The sequence below is a fragment of the Orcinus orca genome, chromosome 19 (genome assembly GCF_937001465.1).
Source record: "Orcinus orca chromosome 19, mOrcOrc1.1, whole genome shotgun sequence".
Lineage (NCBI taxonomy): Eukaryota > Metazoa > Chordata > Mammalia > Artiodactyla > Delphinidae > Orcinus > Orcinus orca.
Genome location: NC_064577.1, coordinates 33,378,101 through 33,392,200, shown reverse-complemented (window position 1 = coordinate 33,392,200; position 14,100 = coordinate 33,378,101). Strand labels below are relative to the sequence as shown.

Here is a 14,100-nt window from a genome sequence, read left to right as displayed (position 1 = left end):
TCTGGGTCCCTGGGGAAGCAGCGCTCCAAAGAGCTTGGCAGGACCCACAGAGGACATTGCTGGCTCCACCCTCTGGGGCCCATGTATGTGTCAGAACTCCCAAATCCCATGCAACCTAGGTTTTGGTATGGAGAGTCTACTGAGATTTTACTATTTCACTGAGTCACCCGTTTTCGTGACTCAGGACGTGAGGCCTGTTCGGCCAGACGCTGGTGGTCGTTTCCCCAAGGCTCCTGGCCCGTCTCCTACGCGGACCCTCATTTACTCGGCCGGCGCCGGGGCCGCGCCCCGGACCGCCGGCCCTGCGTCGCCTGCGCGCCCGCCCAGGGCCCGGGTGGCACGGCGGTCGCCCCGGAGCGCTGGGGCCCAGGGGCTTTCGCTCCGGGGGCGGGGGCCGCGTTACCTAGGAGACGCTCGAAGGTGCCGCTGCCGCGCCCCATGGCGACCCAGGAACCCGACCTGACGCCGCAGCTCTCCCCGCTGCGAGCCGGCGCGCCCCCGACTTCCGCTTCCGCCTGCCGTCTCGAGTGCGCGCACGCGCACGTCGCTGGCCTGCTCGCGAGCCGCGGGGAGGCGGGCCTTTCCGCTCGCCCCAGACGCTGGGCGCAGATTGGACCGCGCCCACTGAGACGGTAAGCGCTGAGAACCAATGAGCAGCCCGGGGGCAAGGCCTGGCGTCGCCAGGACGCCGAGCCACGGGTGTAGAGTGGAGCGGGGAGCGGGATGTGTCTTCTGCTCGGGGCCACGGGTGTGGGGAAGACGCTGTTGGTGAAACGCTTGCAGACTATCCTTCCGCGCCGGGTCGGGGGGATGGGGCCTGGGGCGCAGGTCTGGGTCCGGGGCCTGGGGGTTCGGGGGCCGCTGGTGGCGAGCGGGGTGGGGGGCGCCCGGGCGGGGGGCGGGGCGCCCGGGGCGGGGTCCGGCCAGCGCTCCCTCCTCGGACCAGCTCGGAGACCTTGACTACCTCGCACAGCTGAGCTCCCGGGATGGGAAGGGCGACCTGGGCGATCTTCCCCCCACGCGGCCCACGGTAGGCGTCCGGCCTCTTGCAGGTTTAGGAGGAGTGGGTCCCCTTGCGGTTAGAAGAGCGCTTTGGGTTCCTTTTTTTTCTTTTTTGTAATATTTATTTATTTGGTTGTGGCAGGCGGGCTCCTTAGTTGCGGCATGCATGTGGGATCTAGTTCCCTGACCAGGGATCGAACCCAGGCCTCCTGCATTGGGAGCCCGGAGTCTTCACCACTGTTACCCCAGGGAAGTCCCTGGGTTCCTTTAAATGGAAGCTGGGGTCTGGCGGGTCAGTGTGTTCAGTACAGACTTGAGGTGGTGTCGCCGCGGGGAGCCTGGCTCCACCTGGACAGAGTCCCAGGGGATCCGGAGCCTCCCGCCCCTCACTACTGGTCAGACTGCATTTGCTGCTCGCCGCACAGGGCGAATCCCGCTGGTGGGCGTTGGTGCCCTGGCCACAGCCAGCCTTGAGGGTTCTGGACGCCTGGGAGCATCTTCAGGTCTCCTCCCTTACGGTTCCACCTTAGGGCCTAAACACTTGAGAAGACCTATGCTGGGGGTTAGGTTGCAGTGTAAAGGGCTGGGCACGTTGCTATCCAGGAGTTCCGTGTGGGAAAGCGCTTGTGGTGGTCTCTGTGCATCCTGGTTTTTTCCACAGGTGGGTACCAACCTAACGGACATCGTGGCTCAGAGAAGGATCACCATCCGGGAGCTGGGCGGGTGCATGGGCCCCATCTGGTCCAGTTACTATGGAAACTGTCATTCTCTCCTGGTAGGTCCTGTTGTTCTCTCCTGGTAGGTGGTAGTCTTTTGAACTTCCTTTGGGGAAGTATGTCCTTATTCTAGCGTTGTCTAGTCCCCAGTTTCACTTTGTGTGGGGTAGAGTTTGGTTTCCTGGGCAACTGTGCGAGTCAGGGAAACAGGGTCCAGACTAGAGTTGCTTCCTTCTGGGACCCCAGCCTGATCCCTAGGGCTCCTGAGCCCAGGCTAACGTGAAAACTCACAGAAGGCTTGCTGAGGGCAGTGTTCCTTTTCTGCAGGTAACTGTGCCATCCACTCACTGCCTTATTGTCCTGGGTGTGTTTTTACATTTTATGTTTGAATTCTATATCCCCTGGTTCGTCCCATCCTGGCAAGGCCTGTGCCCCAAATTCTAGGACCCTTCCTTGGAAAAGTAATGGCCACACAAGTAGAGACTTCCGTGTAGGTGGAAACAAATAAATAACACCGGTCCTTCTTGCACAGCTCCCTCCCCTCTGCTTCTCCCTTTCTGGAAGCCTTTCTTGCTCTTCCTGAGCCAGGCCCGTAATGCGAGGAGAGGAGGTCTGGCAGGGATAGTGTTCCATTGCAGGGGGGTCCTAATTTCCATTTACTTCTTTCCAGTTCATGGTGGACACCTCTAACCCTACCCAGCTCTCTGCATCCTGTGTGCAGCTCCTGGCTCTCCTTTCGGCAGAACAACTTGCAGAAGCATCGGTTCTGATTCTCTTCAATAAAATGTATGTGTCTGTGAGCTGAGAGGAAACGCAGGGGTGCCCCAGGGCGGAGCTCCTGTGGAGTGTAGCCAGGAGGGTGGCTCGTTAGGGAGGGGGTGCAGCGATGGCAGCCCAGTCTGACAGGTATTGCTTTCACTCCAGTGACCTGCCGTGTTACATGACCATAGAAGAGATACAGTCGTTAATCAGGCTCCCGGACCTCATTGCTTGTGCCAAGCAGAACATCACCACGGTAGAAATCAGTGCCCGGAAAGGCACTGGCTTGTCAGAAGTGCTGCGCTGGCTCGAGGACACCCACAGAACGAATGGTTGACTGCAGGGCCGAGAAGCGTGGCTGGCCTGCTCTGTGGCAAGAAGGCAGAAGCAAGCATTACTTGGCCTCTGGCCATCTGCTGCTTTTATAAGGGCAGGATAAAGCCTAGAAGATGGGGTTCTGTGCTGAGTTGCAGTGATGGGTAAACTAAGGCACCCAGGTTATAGAATTCCTGACATCTGCCCTCTGGCTCCAGAGCTGGGAGAGGAGGACAGGCCTTCCAGGTGGCTTGTGTCCTACACCATCCTGGGATGGTTCTAGGGGATTTGTTCCCCTGCCCACCAGGAGAGCTGCTCTCTCAACTCTGATACAAGCTCCAACCTGTTGAGTTTCTGATACCTTGACAGTACAAGGAAGCTTGTGGGAAAACACCTATTGCTTGGTGCATTTGTGTCCTAGGGCCTCTGTAACAAATCGCCACAAATGGTGGCTTGCAGCAGCATAAACTTACATTCACGGTGCTGGAAGCCAGAAGTGTGGAGGCTCTGAGGGAGAATCCATTCCCTGCTTCTAGTGGCTGCTCGTGCCGCTTGGTGTCGTTGGCTTGTGGCTCGCAGGATTTGAATCTCCGCCTCTGTCTTCACGTGGTCTTCTCTCCTCTTTTTATAAGGAGGATGTAGGGCCCACCCTAAATCCAAGGTGATTTCATCTCAAGATCCACAGTTCATGTGCAAAGATCCTTCTTCCAAAGGTCACCTTTGCATGTTCCGGGGGTTACAACTTGGACGTATCTTTTGGGGCCACTATTAAACCTACTGCAGTCTAGTAAGAAACCCTCTGCTTCTGCGTGTTGTTGTGAGTTTCCTACAACAGCTTCCTCTGTCTCAGCTGGTGGTCTAGCTCATTGGGCCATCAGCCCAGGCCCTCAGCCTCCTCGCGGTTTCCAGTTGGTCACTCTGCGGGGGTGAGGGGAGCTCTGTTCTACAGAGGTTTTAAATGGTGCTCCGAGAAAGCTGTGTATGTCCTGCAGGGCAGTGCGGTCTCAAGTCTTCCTTTCCCTGTTGAAGCGATAGGCCTCCCAGTTCAGTGCTGCTGCTCCCTGGGAAGGTTCTCAATTGGCTCTTGGATGTACAGGGCCGGTGCCACCTTCTCAGGCAGACCACGTAGGTGCCAGTGGTCCCCCTCCATGGTGGGTCTGTGGAGATTTCACAGGACCCCCAGTGACTGGCTGGCAGATGTCCCCCAATCTCAGGGCACTGAGGAGAGCGTGGCCAGACCTTGAAGTGTCAACCATTCATGGGTCACATGCCTAGTTCATCTTTTGGCTTGATGCAGGTGTGTTTTAACAAAGCATTTTAGCATTTTCCAAATGAGGCTGGTACAGGTGGCACTGTTGCGGCCCTCCGAGGGCTTTTGGAAGGCCGGCATGGCCCCCATTGGTCTCATGGGGACCCAGGGCCCCAGCACCCCTGGGTCTCTCTAGGGCGGGAACAGTTCACACCAGCCTGCCTCGGCCACCCCTGCAGTTGTGTCTTTGCCCCAGCCACTCTGACCCCAGGGCCAGACATCCAGGCCCAGAGGGGACAGGCAGGGCTACATCCGTACTCCAGGAGATTGGCCTGAGGGGTCTGGGCTCCCGTTGCCCTGTGTCCTCGACCCGCTCCTGTTTCCCTAGGTGCTCTGAGAAGCGGCTCTCGGTTGAGTAAATGTCCTCTGTGAAGAGATCCTGGAGCTGGGCAGGTGATCCTGAAGAGCCCTGAAAACAGTTTTCCCAAGACCTGCAGGACAAAGCAGCCGGTTTTGGGAGGTGGTGACTGGCTGGACGGCTCAGTCTGAGGCCATGGAATGGTGCTCTGCGGTGGCCATAACACCTGAACACAGGTGCAGCGGTAGTTTGGAGCCCTAGTGGGGACCGCTCTGTGACTATGACCCTGGAGTGGGTGCTGGCCACCTGGAACCTGTCTTTTCCCTTCTGGGATGAAGCGAGGTTCTGAGCAGAGGCTGTCTGGGACCTGAGAATCTGGTGAGGGGCTGGGCACTCTTCCTGGAGAACATGCCACCTGCACATACTCCCCGTTCGCCCACGTTACAGGGTGAGCTTCTGAACGCTGGGGTCCTGCTAGGCCCCCTAACACCACCCCGCAAGGTTGGCTATCAGAGGGGCCCATCCATCCTCAGTGTCCCCGTTCTCAGAATTGCCTACAGAGCTTGGCAACATGGTGGCTGGACGGCCCCAGAGCTGCTGACGTGGCCTGGGTGCTGCTGGGGCCTCACCACTTGCCTTGGTGGCTCCTGGACTTGGCCATGCTCTGGCTAGCCCCAGCCCTCCTTTCCTTCTGCCAAGCCTCCCACAGGGCCTCCTCTCCTCCCCTTCTGTGCCTTCCAATCCCCACAAGCCCCTGCTCAGTGTTTCCATCAGGTTGTCCCCCACCCCCACTCTGGTCTGCTGCGGGTAGAGAGCTCCAGGTCAGCCAGGGCTTCAGTTTCCACCAGGCCTTGCTTCAAACTGCTAATGTGCCAGAAATGGCACGTAAATTCCACCTTCCATGTCCTCCACTGAGGGTGCTGGGGATTGTGCCAGAGAGCAGGAAAAAAACAAAACGGCTCAGGAAGAGACACAGGTCGGGGGAGAGACGGACCTGGCATTTCCAGGTCCCTGCTATGAGCAAAGGCCACAAATTTCAGGAGAGACAGTTCTGAACGGCCCCATCCAGTGATGGAAATGCCCACTGGCGCTTGGAAAAGCCATTGAGCCTGCATCTCCGGGTTTCCAAGTATGGACTCCAACCATGGAGTGAGTGACACCTGGGAATAATGTGCTGCTCATATCTGCTGGGTTTTATTACCAAGAAAAAAGGGTGTTTCGACTAGGGGAGGAGACTGCCTTCCTCTATGGCTCCTAAGCTGACATGTAGAACAGGCCACCCTGAATGACAGCCTGATGTGCAAACCAGCAGGCCACCTGTTAGTGCACCTTATAAACTGGTGTGTCTGGTGGAGCGGACACACCTGCCCCTGCTGTTGGGTTCCTCTGCTGTTCTTGGTCTGGACCTAGTGAGTGCCGGGATCTAAAAGAAGGAGCAGCAGAGCTAAGTGGCCCTAAGAGGGAGGAGCTCTGTTCCCACACACACACACCCCGAAGCTGGGGCAAGTACTCCATCCAGCGGGAGGGAAAGCAGCAGACGTGGTACTTGCCTGCACAGCCCACTGTGGACCCCCAAATTCCATGTGGATGCCACAGGGCCCTCTGAACTCAGTACTGACATCTCAAAAGTGCTGATGAAAAAAAAAAAAGGGCTTCCCTGGTGGCGCAGTGGTTGAGAGTCCGCCTGCTGATGCAGGGGACGCAGGTTCGTGTCCCGGTCCGGGAAGATCCCACATGCCGCGGAGCGGCTGGGCCCGTGAGCCATGGCTGCTGAGCCTGCGCGTCCAGAGCCTGTGCTCTGCAACGGGAGAGGCCACAGCAGTGAGAGGCCTGCGTACCGCAAAGAAAAAAAAAAAAAAATGCTGATACTGCCACCTGGTGTCTGTGTTCCCAGACTAGCTTCGGGGGTGCAAGAGTCCCCCAGGTATCAGGCAGGAGCAAAGCAAAGACCGCCTCCTGCTGGCCCCAGGCCCAGAGGAGGCCTGGAGCACCAGTGCTATCACGTGCAAGTTTTGTATTTTGTATAAAGTATAAAACAATATGTTTAAGATAATTCACTTGCTCACCTGTTAAAAATAAGTAAAAGAAAATAGTTTTAAAATATCAGTAAAATTAGGGGAATTTCCTGGCGGTCCAGCGGTTAGGACTCTGTGCTTTCACTGCAGAGGGCCCAGGTTCAATCTCTGGCCCGGAAACTAAGATCCTACAAGACACGTGGCATGGCCAAAAAAAATAAATCAGTAAAATTAGATAATTTAATGAATTGTGAATTTCATTCACAAAGTGATAGCTTTTTAATATTTAGGAGTAAACTGTCAAGAAATGTAAAGGGCACATACGAAGGAAACCACAAACTAGCAGCAAGGAACAGAAAAGATTTATATACACAGTGGTTCTTAACTGGGGCAGTTTGGCCAGTCTGTAAGTATTCTGGATGGTACAGCTGCAGGGTAGGGACTGTGCTACAGCATCTATATGTATCTATAAATATAGAGAGAGGGAGAAAGAGAGAATGAAATTTATTTTAAGGAACTACCTCGGGACTTCCCTGGTGGTGCAGTGGTTGGGAATCCGCCTGCCAATGCAGGGGACACAGGTTCGAGCCCTGGTCCAGGAAGATCCCACATTCCGCAGAGCAACTAAGCCCATGTGCCACAATTACTGAGTCTGTGCTCTAGAGCCTGTGAGCCACAACTACTGAAGCCCACACGCTCTAGAGCCTGTGCTCTGCAACAAGAGAAGCCACCACAATGAGAAGCCCGTGCGCTGCAACGAAGAGTAGCCCCTGCTTGATGCAACTAGAGAAGGGCCGCGCACAGCAATGAAGACCCAATGTAACCAAAAATAAATAAATAAATAAGTTGAAAAAAATTTTAAAAATAAGAAAACATTTTAAAAAAGGAACTAGCTCATGTGATTTTGGAACCTGGCAAGTCCAAAATCTGCAGGATGAGCAGCAGGCTGGTGACCTGGGTTGGTGGTATATTTCCAGTCTGAAGGCCATCTAGGGCAGATTCCTTCTTGCTTTGAGGGGGAGGTCAGTCTTTTCTGTTAAGCTCTTCAACTGATTGGATGAAGCCCACCCACCTGTATTATGGAGGGTAATCTGCCCTACTCATAAGGTCTACTGATGTAAATGTTAATCTCATCTAAAAAACACCTTCACAGAAACATCTAGAATAATGTCTGTCCCATGGTGGACATGAAAGTGAGTTCCTTGGTCTGAAGAAGTGATGGTCTGCTGTCCAAACTGGTGCAATATCTTCTGTTGTGATTCTTTCATAGTATTCTGAGCATTTGCATCTACCACCAGGGCAGCAAAGCACAGTCCAGGGTTGGCGCCTCTTCATGTCAGGACCCCCTGTAGCCCCAGGCTCCTGGCATCAGTCTGACTTGCCCCCTATGCTCAGGGCCTGCCCACCAGGGCACCTGCTGTGCAGCCATCTGTGGTCTCGGTGTCTCACATTGGCAGACGGGACCGTTGTTACTGACATTTTGGGCCTCAGAGGGCGCAAGAGGACTACAGGCACCTCAGAGATACTGTGGGTTCCTGTCCAGACCACCGCAATAAAACGAATATTGTAATAAAGTGAGCCACACAAACATTTTGGTTCCCCAGTGCATACGTTTGAAATATTGTGAAAATTACCAAAATTTGACAGAGACATGGAAGTGAGCAAGTGCTGTTGGAAAAATGGCAACCATAAACTTGCTTGACACAGGGTTATCACAAACCTTCAATTTGTAAAAAACACATTATCTATGAAGCGTAATAAAACGAGGTCTGCCTGTATGTCTAGATTCAGCCCATCTCTGCGTTGCTGCAGTGCCCCATGTCCACAGATTTCATGGACTCAGGTGGCTATCTCACGGGAGCATGTGGGGATAGTTTGTCAGTTCCAGTCACCTTCCAAACCTGGAAAGGGGTTCTTCTGATGGACACTAATATGTCCTACTCTAATGTGCCCCTCAAATTCCCACAGTGATTTCCACAGGGCTGTGCCCCAAATGGGCATCCTTTAATAAGCCAGGTTTCCACTGCCATCCTGCCTGACCATATAGCCAGGCCACTGGCCACTACCCATGAGTAAGAACTCAAACATATGGGCTTTTACCACTGCTCAGTTCTTCCATCATTGTTAGAAAAACTGCATGTAATTCAGCCCAAACGAGCTGGTCCATTTTTACCTTTTTCAGTTAGTCTCCATTCTCTGGTCTTTATGTAGCAACTTTCCAAACGAGATGTTGTCCATTCACTTTGGAACTGCCGTCCACAAACCAAACAGCTCTTTGTTGGTCAGTCGAGAGCTGGTGATAGGGCACTGTCCAAGTGAAGGTAGAATCCAGCACTTCCTCATGCAGTTCCAGAGTCAGTGCTGGGGGCAAAAGAGGCTTCCTGCCTCCTACACCTCCTTGCTTTCCCCAGGCACCTTGGTCTGGTATAAACCATTTCCACTTTCATATTTATATGGAACCCTTCTGAGGACTGCCATCCCCATTAAAGTGTTTCTCTGACATCGTCCTAGACATCATAGCTTTGTAGGAGCTTTAAGATCATCTTATGTCCTTCAGTCATTGGGGTAGCTTCAGTTAATGTCAGATGGCAAGGTGGTAAACCTTGAGAGTGGTAAACCCCCCTCAAGTGGAAGTTCTCCTGTCCAAAGTCCCAGCAGCCGTCGCTGGGGGGTGCTCACAGGCTCTCACCCTCCACACAGGGCCACCGCACAGAGAATCTGTCCCTGACCAGCACCCCAGCTTCTACCCCCACACTGTGTGGGCTCAGCCAACCTTACCGGTTCCCATTTAGCATGTCCTGAAAGGCAGTTACATGCCTTCTGTTTTATAAGACTAGGTGGGGGGAATGTCCCCCAGGCAGGTACAATGTCCGTCCCCATAATACAATCAGGTAAAACAGATGCAACCACTTCACACAACGCCTGTTCAAACATGCCAATTCTACACACCCTTCCCTTACTTCCGTCAACTCTTACATTCCTAACTGTGGCCTCCGGTGTTTCAGTTTTACAACACTGGGTAGGGGAAGTGTCCCCAGCCATCCCTGTAAAATCCCTGTAAATTCAGGTTGGGAGAGACAACTTCTGTGCATAATACTTGCCTAAACATTCCAACTCTCATAACCCCACCAACCGTGACACTGTCACATCCTCTCAGCCTGACTGCATCCAAGTCAGGGCTTCACCCAGGCTTTTGGTACCAGTCTTTGGGCTCCTGGGTCAAGGAGTCCTGGAAACTTCTCTTCTCCACCCCCTATTTTACCCACTCTTGTGCAGAAGTCCCCAGCGAGGGGTTGAGCCAAGAGACCCAGGCCTTCAATCTTTATCTTGGTTAACTGACCTAACTGTTGACCCAAGTGATTGCTGGTTGGGATTCTCAGTGTAATCTCTGCCTTCCGGCTGTTAAATGTCTCCAAACTGGGGTAAACAGAGCAGACGTGTTTGGGGCCCTTTAATGTTGGGGCTCAACAGAGGGTCCCTTTGGTCTGCCCAACCTAGGTATTAAAACCTTTGTTTTAACCCCATCAGTGTCTGTTTTATTCAACCCATTTCTTTTTTTTTTTGGCCACACCACGAGGCTTCCAAGATCTTAGTTCCCTGACCAGGGATCAAACCCGTGCCCTCTGCAGTGGCAGCTCAGAGTCCCAACCACTGGACCACCACGGAATTCCCCATCCCATTTCTTTTCTTTTTTTTTTTTTGCGGTACGCGGGCCTCTCACTACTGCGGCCTCTCCCGTTGCGGAGCACAGGCTCCAAACGCGCAGGCTCAGCGGCCACAGCTCATGGGTCCAGCCGCTCCGCTGCATATGGGATCTTCCCGGACCGGGGCACGAACCCGTGTCCCCTGCAACGGCAGGCGGACTCTCAACCACTGCGCCACCAGGGAAGCCCCCCATCCCATTTCTTAATAACCATCTAAAGGGGGGTGGGGGAAGGGGGAGGTTTGGGGTTAGCAGATGCAAACTATTATATATAGGATGGATAAACAAGGTTTTACTGTATAAGCACAGGGAACTATATTCAATATTCTGTGATAAACCATAATGGAAAAGAATATGAAAAAAAGTGTGTGTATATATGTATAACAATCACTGTGCTATACAGCAGAAATTAACACAACATTGTAAATCAACTATACTTCAATAAAAATAAATAACCATCTAATGACTGCTATCCTGCTCATCCCTTCCTGATTCCTTTTTTCTGTCTCTTTCAATATTTGCTCTATTCATCTTCTCATAACCCTTTAAAAATTTCCACCTTGTTGGGAAGAGCCCCTTCACTCTGCCCTGGGCCTCTCTCCATTCTCTTGTTAGCTAACATACTGTTCTCTGCAATACCCTTCAGTGCAAGCTGAGATAGCAAATTCCCTAAGGCTTCCCAAATTGTTTTTCGATTTTGCAGTAAGAGGGTGCCCAAGTGAAAGGGGCCCCCTTAATCACAGCATTTACCGTGACCTGGGTAACAGGCATATTCAGCAGCTGAATATCCCAGTCATCATAAAGCCAGTCCCACTGGCTTGCATACAAAGCATACCAGTGGCTTCATCTGGGGTGTTCCACGTGGCATTTACAGGGGGAGTAATATGTTTAGATAAGAGATATACCCATATATTCATATTTCATTTCTACTTACTGAAAATTCTTCTGCGGCCATTCTTCCTCCATTAAAATCAGTCTTCCTGGGCCAAATTTTACAGGCTTAAAAAACTTTAAGAACATCTTATTTCTTCTTTGAGTCTTCATTTTTTAAAGTCAGGAATGAATTTTACTGTTCTGACTGTAATAGGGAAGAACCTTGTATTCTATGACAAGTTAATCACTAAAGGGATGTTGCCTATTAGCTTAAATTACACATAATGGCCCATCTCTGGGAACCCTGCCTCCCAGGTAATGAGCATGAAGCTAAAATTCTTTTTTTTTTTTTTTTTTGCGGTATGCGGGCCTCTCACTGTTGTGGCCTCTCCCGTTGCAGAGCACAGGCTCCAAACGTGCAGGCTCAGCGGCCATGGCTCACGGGCCCACCCACTCCGCGGCATGTGGGATCTTCCCGGACCGGGGCATGAACCCGTGTCCCCTGCATCGGCAGGCGGACTCCCAACCACTGCGCCACCAGGGAAGCCCGAAGCTAAAATTCTTTTAGCTCACAGGAAACATCCTGACCAGGTGCACCTGTGAATGGGTGCAGGAGGAAAGTAACACTCCTGTCCAGAGTCTGGCTGGAACCAGGACTTTTAACCCCTTTCCTTTCAGTATAAAAGAAGCCTGAATTCTAACTTGGGAAGATGGTTCTTTGGGATGCTAGTCCACCACCTTCTCAGTCTGCTGGCTTTCTGAAAAAAGTTGCTATTCCTTGTCCCAACACCTCGTCTCTCAATTGGCCTGTCATGTGGCGAGCAGTATGAGCTAGAACTTGGTAGCATGACCAGTTTTTCTGTTGATTAGTTTTACCAATCCCATTTTTCTCAGGCAAGTTTTTGCACTTTCAGGACTCCCACAGGACACGATTCTCCTGGTGGTCTGGGGTCCTCTTCCCATTGTGCGGTTGGCTGTGTTGTCCGTGGCAGCACCACGCCTCCCTCCACTGGGTAAATGCTGACAGCGTGTAATGATGTCAAACACGTGAGAAGTTGCGGACAGTTTTCCCCACTAGGGAGACTTGTTTAGCCGAGTGCCCGATGGGGTCGCAACCCTGCAGGACGGTCCTTCTGGAGCCTCAACTCAATTCTGACACAACCCACCCCGAGATACAGATTCCACAGGTTAAGAGCTCAGTCTTACAAAACTGTAAAACTGCCCCCCACCTCCTTCAAAGGCCAATCACAAGCCTGAGTTGTTACCTGTTTTTGACCGACCAGCTATAAATCAGAGGTTCCCAGGACCTCTCCTCAGGTTCAATTAATTTGCTAGAGCGATTCACAGACTCAGAGACACAGTTTACTTACTAGATCACCGGTTTGTTATAAAAGAAAATGACTCAGCCAGATGGAAGATGCATAGCGCAAGGTACGGGGAAAGGGCAGAGCTCTCATGCCCTTTCCAGTGCACCACTCTCCCCATATCTCCATATGTTCACCAACCTGGAAGCTCTCTAAACCCTGTCCTTTGGGTTTTATAATTGATTGAATCATTAATTCAACTTCTAGGCCCTCTCCCCTCCCCCGAGGTTGGGTAGTAGGGGGTAATTGGTTCTAACCCTCTAATCACAAGGTTGCTTCTCCTGGCAGCCAGCCCCCATCATTTGGTGAGCTCCAAAAGCCAATTCATTCACCTCACAAGAGACACCTTTGTTGCTCTAGTAAGAAAATTCCAAGGGTTTTAAGAGCTCTGTGCCAGAAATGGAGATGAAGACCACATCTACATTTATACATAAAGCACACTATCACACATCGATTCCAAATTATTTTTCAGTATTCTCCCTATGGATGTCGAATCCACTGGGGTAGCCTTCAACTCTGTGTTCATTAATGGGCTAAACCAGGACTTTCTTGGTTAAGAGAATTACAATAGAATGGGAAACTATGTCCTCTCCAGACTTAATTTGGCAAACCTGCACCCTAGATGATTCTACTAAGAAAAAAACCATTAAAATCCTTAATCTCCAACTTCAGCAGATGGAGTTCCCTAAGCAAAGTCCTCCCAGCCTCCGTCATTACTGTAAGAAGCCAGGATATTGGAAGAAAGACTTCTAGAAACCAAAACGCTCCAGGCATCTTCAGTCAACTCATCTTTCCAATGTCCTCCCACTTCCCAGTGATGGGACTCCAAGGAATCTGGAGCTTTTCCAAGCCTCCCTCTTACTCAGCTCAGAGAAACAACTCTCCAGACTGGGAATGAATTTCTATACTGGAGCTACACTCTCAGTGCTCAAGCCCATTACTACTGAACAGCCCGTGCCTCGGAGCACAATTCCAATAGTGGAGTTTCCAATAAACCTTAGCAAGTCATGAAAAAAGACAGGAATCCACAGGACTTAGTGCTCTTCCAACAGGAGTGAACACATCATGCCCTTACACCAGACTGGTGGTAATAAAGTGAGGGGGCTGGTTGACATTGCTGTTTAAAGTGTTGCACATTGTGAATTTTAATACCAGTGTGCAGGCTTCAATGTTGCTTTTCCAAGTAATGAATTCTCAGCTGACGATATCAAACTTTTAAAAAAATTTTTTAATTTGTTTTATTTTTGGCTGCATTGGGTCTTCATTGCTGCGCACGGGCTTTCTCTGGTTGCGGCGAGCAGGGGCTACTCTGCGTTGTGGTGCAAGGGCTTCTCGCTGCAGTGGCTTCTCTTGTTGCGGAGCATAGGCTCTATCTAGGCTTGCGGGCTTCAGTAGTTGCAGCATGCAGGTTCAGTAGTTGTGGCTCATAGGCTCTAGAGTGCAGGCTCAGTAGTAATGGTGCACGGGCTTAGTTGCTCCGCGGCATGTGGGATCTTCCCGGACCAGGGCTCAAACCCGTGTCCCCTGCATTGGCAGGCGGATTCTTAACCACTGCGCCACCAGGGAAGCCCGATGATATCAAATATCATGCAGCATTTTGTGGGAAGCTGTTGGATCCAGGGTTGGTGTCACATTCCCAAAATAAAATCCAGAAAAACTGTCCACAATGCTCCCTCCCAGGAGCTCCAAATTGCCTGATGGACCATTCGACGTTTGCCAAGTGGGTTTCACAGAGCTGCCCACCAT

General features: G+C 51.9%; 2 protein-coding genes across 4 annotated transcripts in view; one reads left to right on the top strand and one right to left on the bottom strand.

Annotated features, from left to right (window-relative positions):
* The window catches only part of HGS (hepatocyte growth factor-regulated tyrosine kinase substrate), a 13,317-nt gene extending 12,755 nt beyond the window's left edge, over positions 1-562 (bottom strand). The window contains exon 1 of one of the 2 annotated variants that reach the window (XM_004275570.4): positions 404-562. In XM_004275570.4, the coding sequence (XP_004275618.1) occupies positions 404-440 (37 nt within the window). In that variant the 5' untranslated portion in view covers positions 441-562. Of the gene's footprint in view, positions 1-167; positions 299-403 lie in introns of those variants that run through there. The other variant, XM_049702582.1, reaches the window with a different exon arrangement.
* Positions 563-613: 51 nt separating this feature from the next.
* Positions 614-3,587, top strand: ARL16 (ADP ribosylation factor like GTPase 16). 2 transcript variants are annotated; one of them, XM_033438753.2, is made up of 5 exons: positions 679-784; positions 972-1,030; positions 1,664-1,777; positions 2,389-2,504; positions 2,643-3,587. In XM_033438753.2, the coding sequence occupies exons 1-5, from the start codon at positions 724-726 to the stop codon at positions 2,812-2,814; spliced, it is 522 nt and encodes a 173-aa protein (XP_033294644.1). In that variant the 5' UTR covers positions 679-723; the 3' UTR covers positions 2,815-3,587. The 2 variants fall into 2 exon arrangements, with proteins under 2 accessions (XP_049558556.1, XP_033294644.1); XM_049702599.1 differs by lacking the exons at positions 679-784; positions 972-1,030 and adding an exon at positions 614-632.
* The last annotated feature ends 10,513 nt before the right edge of the window (positions 3,588-14,100 follow it).

What these genes read in the sequence shown, in the direction of transcription:
- ARL16 (XM_033438753.2), top strand. Translation starts at nt 724, where the DNA reads ATGTGTCTTCTGCTCGGGGCCACGGGTGTGGGGAAGACGCTGTTGGTG. An exon ending in GTTGGTGAAACGCTTGCAGA is followed by an intron (nt 785 to 971) that starts CTATCCTTCCGC and finishes ACTACCTCGCAC; the next exon opens with AGCTGAGCTCCCGGGATGGG. An exon ending in CTGATTCTCTTCAATAAAAT is followed by an intron (nt 2,505 to 2,642) that starts GTATGTGTCTGT and finishes CTTTCACTCCAG; the next exon opens with TGACCTGCCGTGTTACATGA.